Source organism: Arctopsyche grandis, chromosome 1, assembly GCF_051622035.1.
Source record: "Arctopsyche grandis isolate Sample6627 chromosome 1, ASM5162203v2, whole genome shotgun sequence".
In the NCBI taxonomy this organism is placed as follows: domain Eukaryota; kingdom Metazoa; phylum Arthropoda; class Insecta; order Trichoptera; family Hydropsychidae; genus Arctopsyche; species Arctopsyche grandis.
The window spans coordinates 5,520,013-5,537,729 of NC_135355.1; the positions used below are offsets into that span (position 1 = coordinate 5,520,013).

General features: G+C 32.5%; 2 protein-coding genes across 3 annotated transcripts; both read left to right on the plus strand.

Annotated features, from left to right (window-relative positions):
- The first annotated feature begins 1,886 nt into the window (after positions 1-1,886).
- Paics (PAICS bifunctional enzyme) lies at positions 1,887-9,958 on the plus strand. Its single transcript, XM_077435368.1, has 9 exons — positions 1,887-2,379; positions 5,685-5,888; positions 5,971-6,134; positions 6,206-6,299; positions 6,851-6,976; positions 7,792-7,877; positions 7,951-8,119; positions 8,200-8,417; positions 8,498-9,958. The coding sequence occupies exons 1-9, from the start codon at positions 2,361-2,363 to the stop codon at positions 8,690-8,692; spliced, it is 1,275 nt and encodes a 424-aa protein (XP_077291494.1). The 5' UTR covers positions 1,887-2,360; the 3' UTR covers positions 8,693-9,958.
- A 532-nt stretch (positions 9,959-10,490) lies between these two features.
- On the plus strand, positions 10,491-17,570 carry Srx (sulfiredoxin). 2 transcript variants are annotated; one of them, XM_077441416.1, is made up of 3 exons: positions 10,491-10,665; positions 10,835-10,965; positions 11,039-17,570. In XM_077441416.1, exons 1-3 carry the CDS (start codon positions 10,611-10,613, stop codon positions 11,246-11,248), a joined length of 396 nt encoding a protein of 131 aa, XP_077297542.1. In that variant the 5' UTR covers positions 10,491-10,610; the 3' UTR covers positions 11,249-17,570. The 2 variants fall into 2 exon arrangements, with proteins under 2 accessions (XP_077297542.1, XP_077297536.1); XM_077441410.1 differs by having other exon boundaries at positions 10,491-10,965.
- The last annotated feature ends 147 nt before the right edge of the window (positions 17,571-17,717 follow it).

A 17,717-nucleotide genomic window follows, 5' to 3' on the forward strand; every position in this document is an offset into this window, starting at 1 on the left:
ATGCCTAGTCAGCACGTACCGACTTCAGCAGGTATCCGGCCGTACGAAAAGTATTCTTTGGTACATTTTGTATGGGTATATTCATACCAACCGTCACGTTTACGCCACGGCAGGCTTACAGCAGGACCCGACATTTCCTGTTCATACCTTACAGCAACATCCGTCAACGTATTGTATCCGTTTTTTTGGCCATCGTGGAAATATACACGCGAATTACGTGCCATGAGTCTGCCGCTTTGCTGTTTTGGACCAATTTTCGATAGTGATAGTTGACAGCTGTTCAATCTTTCGACATGGTTTTGGCGCAAATATTTAAAAAAAAAATTAATTCTTTACGGAAATATTTAAAAAAAATTTGTCCATCATCCACAAGCTCCTTATACAGTGTCCAAAACTTTCCTTCGGTTTTTCTATTTTTTAACATGAGATGCACATCAAAACGCCTCCGTGCTTTTTTATTGCCTTCTTGAGCTTCTTCTTCCAACAACAACGCGATTATACATAATTTTTCGTTCGATAAACGCCGAAACATTTTTGCTGACTTGTATTCTGACGCGTAGCTACGAATGCACGTGTATGCATTCATATTGCAAGTACTCGACAATACGACGTAAGCAATATTGCGCCGTATCGTCATGGTCTCTAATGTATAAGTAAGCCGATTTTGCCTTGCACTCGGCCAAATTGCTGTAAACGTGACGTGACCGCGACGTGTAGGTAGATATGAATAGAAATGTAATAAAATGACATATTTGAAACGGAGTCGTGCAGTGCTGAAGCCGTGCAGTGCTGTTAAGTATGAACAGACCTTTACTGGGTTTGCTTTTTAGTAAGAATGAAATTCTGGGCAGCATTTCTTAAAATTGATTTTAATTAACAACATCGCTTTAAGAACTGCGACTTGCAATTGCGTTTTTTCGGTCGTCCACAACTTGTTCATCTGTGAAAAGACTCTTTCTACGGGTGCATTAGTTCCGGGCAGGCATAAAATGTATTCAATAATTATACGAAAGTTTTTATGATTTAAATTATTGGTGTGAAAGTGTTGGAACAATTCTACCCAACGACTATCGATTGAAACGTTCCCAATGTTCCATTCTGTCACTTTTTGCGGTGTAATATATTATAGTTAGTAATAAGTGAATATTCATCAAATACTTCTGTATCTTGGTTACAAATAATAAATCCCTTTTGAATCAATACATCCATTACACCTTGAATTTCTTCTCACGTAGGTATTTTGGTTAAATCCACCCATTCAAATATTTCTAATTCTTCAAAGAACAAATCCCACTGCTCCAAATATTCTTTGCTTATTTTATAGAACTCAGCAGTTTATAGTTTGTATTTGTTCTTGTGCCATATGCACCGATACACACTGTATGCAGATACACGGTAATTGGACTATTCGTCACATTGGGGTGGTCGCAAAGACAATTTTTGCCATGAAAATCGCGAATACACAATATTTGGCACTCAAGTTCTCGTTACTATGATAGTTATCGTTAGTATGATGGACTTTTCGGCTGCCAGATGTTCCGTTATAGAGATTTTAGTGACTTTGTGACGAGTAATTTGTGACCAGTAATCACCGAACCCAGATACACACTGTATCATGCTAGTCGATTTTTTGCACTTTTTTTTAAATTGCTACCGTGTGTTGCTCTCTTTTTGAAAACAGTTGCACAGTTGCACAGGTCGCACGTGATCACCCGTCACACTAAAACTGGTCACACCCTAAAACTGGTCACACCCGAAAATTGGTCACGAAAAAACTGGTCACACCCAAAAATTAAAAATTGGCCGAATTTTTGGGTGTGACCAGTTTTTCGTGACCAATTTTCGGGTGTGCCCAGTTTTAGGGTGTAACCAGTTTTCTCGTGACCAGTTTTAGTGTGACGGGTGATCACTTGTGAACGATCTAGAGCGACCGGTTGTCCTGTGACTGGTTCACATATGATTAGTAGTCCGTTTACCATAAAAACCATGTGCCGCGTTCCTTCCTGTGTGATTTCGCCCTTATTCTCTACTGACAGATAGCGATATATTAATTTACCAATAATGATTGGCGTTGATGTATAAGTCGAAACCAAACGACCAACGACTAGTATTTCCCCTACGGACTAAGCCCAGAATAAAAATAATCATCGAGGCAGACGAGTAGCAAAACACGTGTGAACGTTCGTCGCAATGATTAGTGCTACGTACAAAGTATCTACATTCGAATACGTAGAACAATTTACGCATGTGTTTGACGAAACACGTGGTTGATCGAGCGTCGCTTTGCCTTTGCCTTTGCCTCTTAGTTGACTCTCGGTTGTGGTTGTGTACGCCTAAACTTTTGCTCCTGACCAGTTACCATGTCTCGACCAACTACAGGTATTTGGACTACATTCCTACACGTATAGAAAAAGTATTCTCATATTTAGGCAATTCAATTATGTATATCATATTGACTACACCGCAACTACGTACCAGGCAATGCAGTCACTCGCTTTGTTTTCGTTACTGTCTACAATTTACCATAAAAAACGTTTATATATTTTTTGCTTTTATGTAATACTATATGTATATGTGAATATTCGATTTTTGTATGGAATGTTAAACCTGTCTACAGCTATGGGGTATCTTATTAAACTGTCCAATTATATACATATGTACATACATGTGTATATAAATTATGAATAGGGATTTTTCCAGGACCACACTAATGCATGTATCGTATAAAAAAGTATTTAAATTTATAATATATTGACCTTGAAAGTTAGTTGAACTTGCGCGATTTTCTTTCTACATACATATACTTACTTAAAGATTGTAATAAAAAAAAATAATAAAACAGAACATACAATGTAGTTTTTACTTTATTTATGTACGTATAACAATATTTTTACGTAGCAACCATTTTTGTACAATGTGTATTAAATTATTTAATTGATTTTAAATGCTTTTTATTATTACGAAATTATATTCACAATACATCTTATATATATTTTAATAGCTACTGATCTACTGATCATTTTCTATTTTACAATTTAATTTAATTTGGTTAGTAATCTTAGTATTATAATATTCTAATGTTAATCTACAGCATAATAGGAAAAAGAGATCAAAAACCTATTAAATTATTTAATGTTTTACATGAGATATACCACATATTTTTGCTACGGTACTATTTTTTTTTACTTTATCTATGTACGTAGTACAGAGAGATGTAATAAGAATAGAGGGGCCCTTACGAATAAATAATTGTTGTCAATTTTACGCGGTACGTCTCTATAAATACGCTACATCGCACGGAATACAATCGGATCAATTTACAAATGTATCCCATGTTGTTTATTGTGTGTTTTTGAATGTATTGTGCAATTTTTACCGATGCTTGCCCATCTTGCGAGTAATATAAACAAACAGAGAAGTTTTTATCGGACATACGACGAGCACCAAGCGTCAAATACGACTGATGCTAAAATTATTTAGATCTGTCCGTGGACAGAATGTCACTTGACAACAATATAACACCTAAAGCCACTTCTATTAATATTACATTTCTGACGTAGTAGAAGATTTGTTAAATTGGAACTCGATATTTTGACTGATTCGAGATCAAAATCGATCACTGATCACGTTTTCATGATCTAGAAAAAATGTGTGTATGTATTATATTTTGGTGATTATTTTAACATTGTTAGTCCTATCGAACTGAGACTTAGTATCGGCTACTGAAGCTCTTATCGATACGACGTAATTTTTTGGTAAATTTGGAAATGGTATCTCCCTTTATGTACATATGTTTCCCCTTTTTTAAGTTTTCCGATTAATTGCATCTGTGCACATCGAAAGGTTACCCGTTATCTGATGTGCAATCTATCATTCTAGAAGACGAGAATTGCATTTAAAGCAGCCGTCCGTTAATCTGGATAAGCGGATGCACCGCATCCGCTTTTAGTGTATAAATGTGGGATTAAATATACTGCATTTAGTTTCAATAGTAAAGTTTTGTCCATCACTATTATATCAAGTCATTAAGAGGGCTGAACACCAACGCCTTGTCCATACAAACGTATTAGACTTCTCCCTTCCTCAATTATGGCACTAGATAAATTATTTTTTAATATGCTATGGATATCCACCATTGGGATGCATCTATCGTTTTATTTTTTTGATTAGTTATTTTTTATAGGAGCTAGGAGCCGCCAAACATCTATAAAATCGCCTCTTTTTTACACCCACGAAACGAGTCCGGTGTGCTTATTTAACGGTCGATTTAAAAAAAAGTACCCGCATAGTTGCACAGAAAATATCTTTCTCATACCGATGATGATTTTTTTTTTAAATTGGTCCAGTTTTGGAGTAGAGAATAGGAGAATACGAAACCTCGATTTTGTCGATTTAAAATACGTATTATCTGGTTGAAGCGAAACTGTCGCATTCACTCAGTATATACATTCACTCAATATATATATCGAAGAAAGGAACGGCAACAAAATTAAGGTTTCAGGTGTACAGCCCACTTAAGAAATAGTAAAAAGTTTACTATATTTACCAAAATTTAAGTATTCAAAATAAATAATTTAAATATGTAATTCACTCTTTTACCGATTAGCCTCTGTTAGTATTCCAATGCGAACCCTCTATTTTTATATCCACACGTATCAAAGGATTTCAAAGATTACTTACTATTTATTCCTTTGATAAAAATCTTATCTTTTACATTATAATGTGAAAACCTTCACTGAATGTTCAACATTTAAAATATTTTTCTATACTCATTTTTGAATTGGAATCCAATATCTTTATTAAGGTTTTCCATAAGTATTTTTTCTGCTGCTGTCGAAACGTGGAGTACCAGCTCGTTTTTGTTCCCTTTTTTTCGCCCCACTGATAGGTTAAAATCGTTTTTTCTGCTTTCTCCACAATCGTTTTTGACAACTTTAAAGCAAATTCGAAATCTAGTGAAAGCGTCTGATATTTTAGTTATTTCCCAAAGGCTTCAGATCCAAAATCTATGTACATCTAATATTATATTGTACAATAACAATTTCGCTGTAATCTCTCACATGTATTCCCTTGATGATTTAATTTTTATTTTTGATGATGAATGCAATAACATATTTTACAATTACAAATTGTGTTTTGAAATACATGTTTTTACCCTATTTATGGGAGTCACATTCAAAAACATGTTTTGATCTGCTCATTATAAATAAAATACATGATAAAATATACTCTGTGTAGGTCTTTCGAATTGACCCTTTGTTTTGTTACAATATGTATGTATAACATGTACAGACATATGTACATATGCACGTACAAATTTATTGATAATTTTTTACTGCTCATAATAAAATTAACTAACTTTTAGGTCAAAAGTAATATAAACTTACGAATAACGAAAGCTTTGTGATTTTTTTTTTATAAATGTATAGATTTGAACATAATGTTTTATTTTATACAGTTTTTTGTGAATTATTTGTTACTGTGAAAAGAGAAAATTGAGATAAGGGTACATTCTTCAGTGCCGCCTTATCAAAGGCTAACAAATAGGTCGAATGTCAAACATAGGTTCCAGACAAGAATATATTTTTATAAAAGAATTCTCGTCAAAACAAACAGGAAATATGACGATAAATTTCTTGGTATTTATTATATTCCATTGATTTGTAATTTATTTTTTATTACAGTCGGTGATTATGTCCTCGGATCACTTATCATCGAGGGTAAAACGAAGCAGGTTTTCGACTTGAAAGATCATCCCGACTTATGCATGCTAATCAGCAAAGATAGAATCACAGCTGGAGATGGAGTCAAAGCTCACGACTTAGAAGGAAAAGCTGCCATTTCTAATCAGACTAACTGTAAAGTTTTTGACATTCTGAATTCTGTAGGTGTGTTATTGTACAATCGAGTTACATATTCTAAATAATATTCTTAGTATATTTCTTTGACTAAAACAATCTTTAAACACAGGAATAAAGACAGCATTCGTTTCCACGGCAAGTGCAAATGCTTTCGTATCACGAAAATGTGCAATGGTTCCGATAGAATGGGTAACTCGCCGGTTAGCTACTGGATCATTCTTAAAACGAAATGTTGGAGTACCAGAAGGCTATAGATTTTATCCACCGAAACAAGTAAAGAACTATTTTATTTGTAGTTCGATTTCTTTTAATATTGATTAAATTTTAACTTTGGATCTTTTTAGGAAACATTTTTCAAGGATGATGCGAATCACGATCCTCAATGGTCAGAAGAGCAAATCATTTCCGCCAAGTTTAATTTCAATGGACTCACCATTGGTTTGTATAGTTCAAATTATTTTATTTTTATTTTTATTTTATTGTTACAATCAATATACACTCGTCATTACAAATCGCTCCAATGCGACGTCAGAAATATAATAATACATATATACAATCAGAATACATAGCATATAACAATTAATCAGTACAGAAATAATAATCATAGAGACATCTATGGATTATTTTTAGATTTTTGTGTACAATTTTTATGCATATAATAAATACGAAATTATAGAGATGTCTATAGAGATATCTATAGATTACACACAGATTTTGTGACAACAGGAAATGATCTAATACCAATTTTCAGGAAATTTTTCAACAATGATCAGATAAAATTGGCAAACTCTGATAGAGAAACGATCAATTTGGAGTCACAAAACCCCCAAACCTAACCAGCAGTTTGACGAGGACTCCAACCTTCGACCTCAGTGGCGCTAAATATATACGCTACCATTAAGTCAAACTGCTGGTTAATTAAAAATTATGAATGTGTATGTATAATCAATTATGAAAATCTGATTCTCATTTGATTTTTAATATTCTAGGTAAAAACGAAGTCGATATAATGCGCCGCACTACAATTCTTGTATTCGAAGTCTTGGAGAAGGCTTGGTCGCTTCGCAACTGTGCTTTGATTGACATGAAAATTGAGTTTGGAGTGGATACAAATGGTATTTTTGGTTCTTAAGTTTTTCAAAATTACTTAAAAAGAAAATGGAACACTTGTATTAATTAATTATGCGGGTTTTTTTATAGAAATTGAATAGATATTTTACATGAATTCGGATCAACTTAATTTTGACTATGATCGACATTTTTCGTGGTTAACCATTCAATGGGATACCAGTATTTTAACTACAAGATAATAGTATTTTGATTTTTAAATGCTTTTTATTATTACGAAATTATGTTCACAATACATCTTATATATATTTTAATAGCTACTGATCTACTGATCATTTTGTATTTTACAATTTAATTTAATTTGGTTAGTAATCATAGTATTATATTATTCTAATGTTAATCTACAGCATAATAGGAAAAAGAGCTCAAAAACCTATTTACAATCCTTATAAATGTTCATAATACATCTAATACATAATATTAATTAAAGACTCTCTAAAGTCGATGACCTAAAGCAGATAATAGTATAAATAGCCATCTAGGACCCAATATTGACAAATTTTTTTAAATAAAGATGTATATTTCTAATTTTATTTCAAATAATAATGCTTCAACTTCTGGATTTCATTTCAAAATAGCTACTCATTGTTTTGCAGCTTCGAATGATGATTACTTGCACTACCTATTATTTATTGCAATATTATAACTAGTAGTTTAGAAATTGAGCTCAGTAGCTAGAGCTTTCAAATAAAAGTTGAAACCAAAATTCACATTTTAATATAAAAACTGGAACCATTTTCTTACATATACATATTTTGCAATAAAACAACATTTTTTTAAATTCTTATATGTAACATTACAGGAAATATACTAGTAGCTGATGTTATTGATTCCGATTCTTGGCGATTATGGCCGTCTGGCGACAAGAGGCTCATGGTGGATAAACAGGTATTGAAAATTTTCATTTTATATGCAAACATTTGATTAAATTTACTATGCATTCATGATTTAATTCATTTAGGTGTACAGAAATTTAACAAGCGTCACTCAAAGTGATCTAGACGTTGTCAAAAGAAACTTCACTTGGGTGAGAGATCAACTGGATTTCTTAAAACCAGAAGTGCCACATTTGGTCGCGGTGATGATGGGTTCACCGTCAGACAAGGAGCACTGTCAAAAGATTGCAAAATGTTTGTTCAAATTCGATACATTGAAATTATACTTAAATATGTATAGTGTATTAAAGTTTGCTTTTGATTCGACTGTTTAGACTGTCGCCAGTTTGGTCTTAATGTGGAACTTCGCGTCACATCAGCTCATAAAGGTACCGAAGACACCTTGTCTGTATTACGAGAGCTAGAACAAAGGCAAGGATCATTAGTTCTCATAGCCGTAGCCGGACGTTCTAACGGTCTGGGGCCAGTTCTCGGTGCTAATGCTTCTTGTCCAGTCATCAACTGTCCTCCACCATCAACATCCATGTCCCAAGTAAGTATAGAAAACTTAATTGTGTTTATATTTAATATTATCTTTTCTGTAATAAAATGGTTATATGTATGTACTTTCAGGATATTTGGTCTAGCTTATCGTTGCCATCAGGAGTAGGATGCAGTACGGTGATATATCCTGAAGCAGCTGCTCTATCCGCTGCCCAAATCATTGGGCAACAAGATTATATGGTTTGGTCTCGTTTACGCGTAGCTCAATTGGAGCACATACGCACACTCAAGAAAGCTGATGTCGAAGCTCAGATCAATTTTTAGAATATTTTATTATATATGTTGCATTCCGATTATGTTAAACTATAGCGAATAAGTAATTGCCTTTGCTAAAACTTTATTTTTTTAATAATTTAGACCCACTGTCGCAAATATAATAAGAAAATGATTTTTTTTTCATTTTAGTATTGAATTTATTAAAAAATACTGTGCTAATACGACTTCTTGTGTACATTTAAAAATATAATAAAAAAATATACTTAACATGTGACTAATCGAATTGGAATAAAATTAATAACTGTGACTAATCGAATTGAAGTGAAATAAAAAGTATTTTGTGACTTTCAATTGATCTTGATGATTGATTGAAAGCATTTTACGCTATACATGACAGTGGTTGTGAGACTTTATGGACTCGCACGATTAAAAGCTTTAAATTGCAACTTGTAAAGTGCCATATAGAAGAAACTACATTTAATTCAGCAGTACTTGACCTTTTCTTAGGCAGGGAAAACTATTGATTGTGTCTTGTAAGAATTATTATCTCAAAGAAAAAATTATCCTTGGCAAGAAAATACTCACTAATTGTATAACAGTTCAATATTTAATATGTCTATATCGGGAAAATCTTATCATATTTTTAATCAGTGGGTTTTAATCATTAGGGGAACCGAAAAGTAATCAAAAAAATATTCCCAAATTCCCTATCTGTGCAATTTTCCTATGCGACAAAGATGACCATGGACAGCCAATCTTCAACGATAATTCCTCGGTGGTTTGACGAGGATCTGATTCCACCATTGACGTCAGGATATCGTCATCTAATTTTTGAGCTCTTCTTTTTGTGCCATCTCCTCGATGTCCATATTCCCATTTTTAAATTGTTTATACCACCGATGACACTTGTTTAGTTTCAGAATATCCCCGTAAGTATCGGTGATTTTTTTCACTGCTTCGTTTGCTTTCCTTCTTCGTCCTTCTTCTAATATTGGTCTCGACATCCTTCCTCAGGTAGTAAATTTTATTTAACAGAAACAATAAAAAAGTGTTTACTGGACCGTGTCTCGACACAAACTGACTGCGAAGAGCTCGTCGAAAGGCTTTGATTACTTTTCGGTCCCCTAATAGTAAAGATTTTAGACATATGATATAGTGAAAATTATATTTTGATATTTTTTCTTTTGTATGTTGAATTATCTCATTCTTTTTGTATAATTTTACATTGAAGTAAAAATATATATTTTTCACAAAAAAACTATTTTTGTTGTAATTTTTTTATCTTGCTTTAATAACTGCGAAGCCTGAACATTTAATAAAAAAATAATCAATCTGCGATTTGGCTCAAATTATAAATCAATCATCAGATATCAAACCTTATCTTAACTATCATAAAACTTGTAAACATTCTATCCACTGCTTGTAGAAGAGTTTTAAAGCTTAATTAATTAATTAATTAAAAAAATGTATAGCTTCATAATCGATGCGGTGCAAACGATCGACAAGCGACAGACAGACTGAACCACAGATTAACGAGACGTATACCTTATACGTGCGCACTGCTCGCACTTACACTAAACGAAATCTACCCAAAGTCCCGACATACCTACCCTGTATACGTTCTGTGCTTCTGATACATTAGTTCCGAATTTTGCCTTATTAAACTTGCCAGAAAGATCCAACTCAATTTTAATAATTGCATCTGTGCACATCGAAAGGTTACTCTTCATCTGATGTGCAATCTATCATTCGTGAAGTCGAGAATTGTGTTTAAAGCAGCCATCCAGTTAATCTGTGGTTCAGTCTGTCTGGCGCTTGTCGATCGTTTGCACCAAACCCGTATATAAGTGTATTCACACTCAACACCAAGTGTTAAAAATGGACTTGAAAACGTTGTAGAAGCTCTGACACAACGGTACATTGCAACACCTTGTTTGGAAAGCAGACGTTGCGAAAGCAGTAACCGATGCTGCGATCTTGGAGTTGGCAGGCGCCTGCTGCCATTTTATTTCTAAATGCAGGTAACTCCACGATGTGCCTAGTTGTTTTGAGCAATGGAGTATGTACGTTAACGACGAAGACATTGACCTCTATTGTAATCTTATCAAATGTTAAGGCCACGACCGCATATTTTAGCATACATATGTACACAAACAAATATCAAATGTCAACTAAATTTATATTCATCAGTGAGAGCCATGTCGAGTATTCACACCGTGAATCAATTAGAGGTCCACGAGATGCCAATGTCGGCGATCACCAGACCTCTGCCGCCGTCGGTCGACGAGGATAAAGTACAATCCATAATGAACACGTTGAAGGTTGAAAAAAAAATCAATAATTTCAGTCACGAATTGTTCCAAAGTGAAAATTTTCAATGTCGTGCGTTTCTAGGATCCGAGCTTGCAGAATGAAGTGCCGCCGATCGATATCTTATGGATCACTGGAAGACTCGGCGGAGACTACTATTACAGCTTCGGTGGCTGCCACAGATACGAAGCCCATCGGAGACTTGACAGGGAGACCATCAGAGCGAAACTCGTCAAGTCTACCGTTGCCGATCTCAAAGTGTATTTGGGAGCGAGTGTTCCCGATTTAAAGTGACTGAAAAACAGATGTAAAGATATATTCTTTTTATTTTTTAAATAAATTTCTAAATATGTTATATACATACATACATATATGTAATCAATCTTTCTTTTTTTTTAACATTTATTACATTTATAAAAATACATATTAGGCTTTATGCAATGATCGTAAACACATGTACACACATCTATAATATATTTATATTTATTCATTAAGTAATTTCCCAAATTTGATTTCATCATTAAAGGGAATATCTTAGGGATGTTAACATTCAATACCAAATATATATATTACAGCACTTAATAATGTTTAAAATTTGCTAAAATTGATTTTATAGTGAATTTCATAATTTTAAATGGGAACAATTTAAACGTCCATTTTATAAAATAAATGTGCATTTAAAATTTTTTTGTACATTACAAAAAAATTGTGTGCATTTCTAAATGACGGAAACAGATTGCATTAGAAACTTTGTTTTGATCATTGAGAAAAATATTTGCTACTTAAAAAGCGTATTACAATGACCAAATTACGAACCGACAACGACCAACGCTTCTCTCTACTGAATTCCTTGTTTTTTACTCTTCGGCTTGCGACCTTGGCTTCGACTCTACGACCTGGCATCATTATTCATATTCATACCTAATACGTTAACTAAAGTATACACACTTGTGACAGTTGACAGTTGTGAATAGTGGAAGACTGCAACGTTGTCACTTTTTGCATCTATTCTAATGCTAAAATATATTTTTTCGAATGATCGTTTCATATTTTTTAATGGTCACTTAATAATGCCAAAATATTTTATTCGATGCACAATACGAGATTGTTTAATGCACAAACATTCTTTTTAAGATACAAAGTATTTTTCTCAATGTACAGTTAAGTCGTAACCATTTTAAATTGATTACATCTCATTAAAACGGGCATTGCATTCGTCGAAACACGATTCCCCAAACTATGCAGACGTTTATTTTCGAATTAATATGTATTATACTATATATGGTATAATACATCATTAAGTTATTCTGCTACTTAGACACAAGTTTTTCAGGGAGTTGATTTTCGGGGAAACACAGCAATACAGTAAATGTGAAAAAACAGGATAGTGTTGCACAATTTAAACACACATGCATGCAAATCACGACACAGTATTGGTAATGTCGAAAGAGAAACGAAACAATGTCTTAAAATACACACTAATCATATCGTTACCTGCATACCATACGATAAAAGTTTTCCATTCGTTGTTTATCAATTACAGTCAAATTCTATTCAAAGCTTATACCATCACATAGTTAAATAAAAACAGTTTGCTTATCGATATGAATATCTCCATCTTGGAAATTAATTCAGACATTAGTTTAAACAAAAAAAATATATACACACCGATGTCTCAAGCAAGTGTTATATTAAAAATATTATAGAGCTAATAACCAAGACTAATGTCTATTTTGAATCGGCAAATACTACTTTATGCAGTACGGATTGAACAGCAGCTCTCGGAATAAATTTAAAGACCAATCTCAACAAATTTATACTCAACATATATTTTAATAAAAGTCCCGTCAACGACGGTAGAATATAACCTAATACTAGAATTGATTGTACTAATATATTGGACAAATGTTTATCAGATATGCATTACATATCTACTTGCTTGAGATATCTCGTATATAATATTGTATTAGTTAATAAAAAATAATGTCCTTACATTTTACCAACAATACATCTATTTAAAGCATTTTTACTTTATTTTTCATCAAACTGGAAATTTTTATTTTGAGAAAAGGGCAATATTGAAACAAGTGTATTTATTACAGTGAATGTAAAACAACATACATACATATATGTATGTAATATACGACTAAATCACTAACATACTGACAGAATTCATTCAATATATATGTATTTCGATTTTAGTAGCACTATGTATATAATAGAAGTAGAATAATCATTGTTTAAATCTTTCAAAGTCAGCAAAATAATTTCGAAACTAAAGATCAAAAAACATTTAACGGAGCAGACTATTAAATTTTTATTAAGTTTGACTCACTGAATTAGAATACGACAATGGTTTTTACAGATTTTTGGCTTTTGCATTATGAAATGTTCTAGGAGGGTAAAAAAATTGAATCATTTACTACTCGAATTAGTCAGTTCAGATAAAATAAAAAATTTTGGATTGAAAATCAATCCTTGTAAATGTAGCAAAATATAAAACTGGCCCAATGGATACATAATAGCTTGAGAAAAAAATGTGTAAAAAAAAAGAAAAGCTAAAACGCGATGAAGAATGGCGAGCGCATCACTCCATCTCACTCGCTCAATCTCACTTATGAAGGATGAGCGATGATGAGCCTAGAACATTTCATATTGTAATTTAAAATCATTAACCGCTCGAATAAGTACATTCAGATGAAATAAAAACATTAAGATTGAAAACCAATCCTTGTAAACGTAGTGAAATATAAAACTCTAGAAAAGAATGTGTAAAAAAAAAAGTAAATTTTGACATAAATTCGCTAGATAATTAATCATACATATTTTAAAGCAATAAAAAATCACCATCAATAGAAAAAACTTCCGACTATTGATTCCAATACTCACTTTTGGCACAACAATATTGGACTTTGAGTTAAAGACCACAAAAGCTGAAAACGTGTAAACACTGTGCATTATTTTAAAAAGTTATATTTTTAATAAACAAGAGGAAACCAACAAAAATCATTGTCATATTTGAATTTAGTGGGTCAAACTTAGTAAAGATTGATAAGTCTACCCTTTGGTAAGTAAAAAACATGATTTTTTGTGTTATAGGACAATATTATTTTAGTGGCAACAATTTTTTTTTTTGAAATTCTATCCCATTAAATATATCTGTTAACACTTAAGAGTTTAGAACATTAAACATGGATTTAAATCCTCATTTAAGGATCTAATTATGGCTTGTATTACATGCTATTGTGTTTATTGTAAGAGAAGAGTTTTAAGAACGCATTTTTAACTGTCAAGAGTATACGATTTTAACAATAAAAAAAAAACAAACATTCGTAAATATTTCACAAGGAAGACAAGATATAAAATAATTGTTTCTATATAGAAACCTAAATAAAGCTTTCATTACAATTCGGTGTTTATTTTTTTTACAAAAATAAATTTAAACTTTTAAAACTGTGTATGTATGTATTTGTTTAGCACCATCGTACATATATATTTCTACATTACCACTATGAAATAACTATGCATTCACTATAAAATTTCAATAAGCATTTTTATATTCATTTAACCAGTGAAAATTATCAACGAATAATATACAGTAATACCTCACTAAATAAAAGCCCAATATCTTCTACTATACAAAGGTGAATGTGCTATTTTTCACTAAGAAAATCTAGTTTTCAATTTGGTATCACCAAATTTAATATAAAATCTCATGGCACTTGCAACTTAGTCCGCAGACAGTTTTTGAAAGGGGCCAGACCCTTGGTCGAGGACCCCACACAAAATCCTGGGAAAGTTTCACAACTTTCAACCGCCCAAGTAATGCTGGGCATTTTGGGCAGTAAATGCTACCATACATGATCAGTTTCGCTTTCAGTTAGGCATGACTCGATGGAAATCCGTACTATTTTTGCCATGGTAGTGACTGGAGCGATTCAATTAGATCCGACTGACCGGATTGTGTGGCCAAACTCTTCAGGCCGTGCTCGAGCAGCAACCATGTCGTACAGCAACAAGCCCTGTACGCGGCACCTTTTTCGCGAATTTGGCAATCGAGTTTTCGACCTTAAATACAGATTTTAATATTTACTCAAGTAACCAGATATGTTAATTAACACATAAAGTATTATTTTAAACAATAAAATACATAATATTTCTCCTAGTTTTGGTTTAATTGTCAAATAATCATTCTTCATACAATTGAGACGTATCGTCGCCATTGTTCAACAGACGTGACGTCACATAAACGAGGTTTCAGTATGGTTCCACAAAAAACTAATTTTGACCGGTATATATTCATTTTAAGCAAATTAAATAGATGGCATTCAACTCTCAGTAATATATTCAACCAATTTTGAACCTTAAAACAGTTGAAATAGGCGCATATAAGGCTCAAAATCCCGTGCAAAGTTCAGAAATTCTATGGAAGACAGCTGTGCTACAGACTTGTCGCGCAAAGGTTCCATAGAAGACGCGTACAGGGCTTGTTCACTATATTTATTGCTGCGGGCAAAGGGTTAAAAGTCGATCTTACTAAAATCGTTCAAGTTGGAGTCGATAAATGTTGAACCGACTCCACAATCCTGCTTGTAACTCAATAGGTCACTTTTATCCATAGGCGCGTTCACTCCTTGCAGATCAGTCAGAACTGAAGCAAAGAGTGAACGCATTCATCCGTTCAGGACAAATTGAAGCAGTTAGGCCTTTCTATATATGGTGGCCTTAAAAAATATAAAATATATATACACATATTGACAGATAAAATATTTCTTTCATGAAAATTTTCCACTGACCGCAACGGTACCATTTTTACGGTTATGTGAAATGTTTCTATTCCTCATATATGTAGACAAAGTCATGAAAAGAATGGCGTTTGTAAACACTTGACACAAAATCTTAAAACATAGAGTTAGGTATTACTGTACAAGTACATACACATATGTTGAGCCGAATGAATACAGATTAACAGTATGGAGCATTAAAAAAATACGAATAGACTTGTGGGTTGATTGAAAATAATTTGTCACATATTATATATTACACATAAATATAAACAACGCACATTATAAACTACAAAAGATTAAGACAACAAGATAAATGAAAATAAAATCTTTGGTATAACATACAGACACATCAGCCGAGTGCATCTTAATAATTGTTACAGATGATATGTGTGTGTGTGTGTGTGTGTGGTGTAATATACTCTAAAGACCAGAAGCACACCCAAGATTTAGAATTGAAGACATATTTCTTCTCAAAAGATGATTCAATGCTTTCTTAAAATCATCTTATAACTTTTATATATTGAATTGAATTGTTATGAAACAGTGCCATTACAAAATGCTCCTTTCGTTTACAATTTTTCTTTAAATTACATATAATCAGTGTTTTAAAGAACACCTTCAACCCTTGAGTATGTACCCGGTTATATAACACACAAGATACAATTACAGTTAACACGAGAAAAGTTAATTATTATAACATCGTTTAAAACACATATCTTTTGAGAGTTTAAAAATTTACACACAACATTTTTTTATACACAACATTATCTTATACATTTGTTCTAAATATAATATCCTAATAATGTACAAATACACAAACAAAAAAAAAATTAGAAGAGAGTTACTTTAGGTAAGATTGACCAGTCAAAAATATCAGTTCTATATAATTATACTTTCAGTGCATTAAAGAGTGAAAGTGCGAAAGCCTTTATAGAAAAAAAAAACTTACAATTAAACAGGTAGCAGATTTACACATTGGAATGCCTACATTGGTTGCATAAGAAAATAAATATATATAGCGCTAATTGTTACGAACAAAATATTTAAATGCACTGCATTCAAACTCTTGGCATAAATAGGAAAATGTTGGGTTTTTGTTTTTTACCACCAACAAATAGCAGCCTCAGGTACCAACAAGTCATAATCCCGATAGTCGTAACAACCACAAATCTCAGTTCCCAGATGATACATGCCGATTCGGAATCCAAAACATTGCGACTATCGGCATATACAGCCCGAGCCTAGCAGTCTCGAGTAATTATCATGCATAGAATTCAATCACAAGGAAAAAAGTCATCAGTACGTTGAAAAAGTTACAAGCCAGTTGCAAAGTAAAGGTTTCATCGGATTATCTAATTATTACCTACGAAAATCTTGTGCTATTTCGCTTAATCGGCTGGATATTGAATTAAAACAACGTTAAAATTAATTCGTCAATCGATAAATTCTCCACATTACATACAATTAAATCAGTCACAATTAGGTCTACGAGTGCACATTGAAACAAGCTGCGAGCACTTCTACCGATATATTAAAATTGTTTTATATTTAACAGCCGCGTCCACTACGCATTAAGTTCAAAGAACCACAGAATAGTCACAATCATTTGCTATTTAGAAGAAAAATACAAGTTCATACAATTTATAAAAATAAATATACATATATAGTGTCAAAAGTACAACAGAATAAAAAATTTTTCTTTTTAAATCAATACATATTTAATACTTATTTTTCAGCATTTGATAGAAAAATAAAACACGCTTTTATATTCTCCCTATCGTTCTATCCTTTTTTTGGCACAAGCACATTGGTGAATTTGTAAATACAACTATTTCTTCTACTAGATAGAAGATCACTTTTTTTGTTAATCACTATGGAAGATCATACATACGAGAAATAATCAGTTGATAAAATTAAACGTTAAAAATTGTATTCAACGGTGCCCCGGTTAAAGTCATCAAGTTTTCAAATTGATG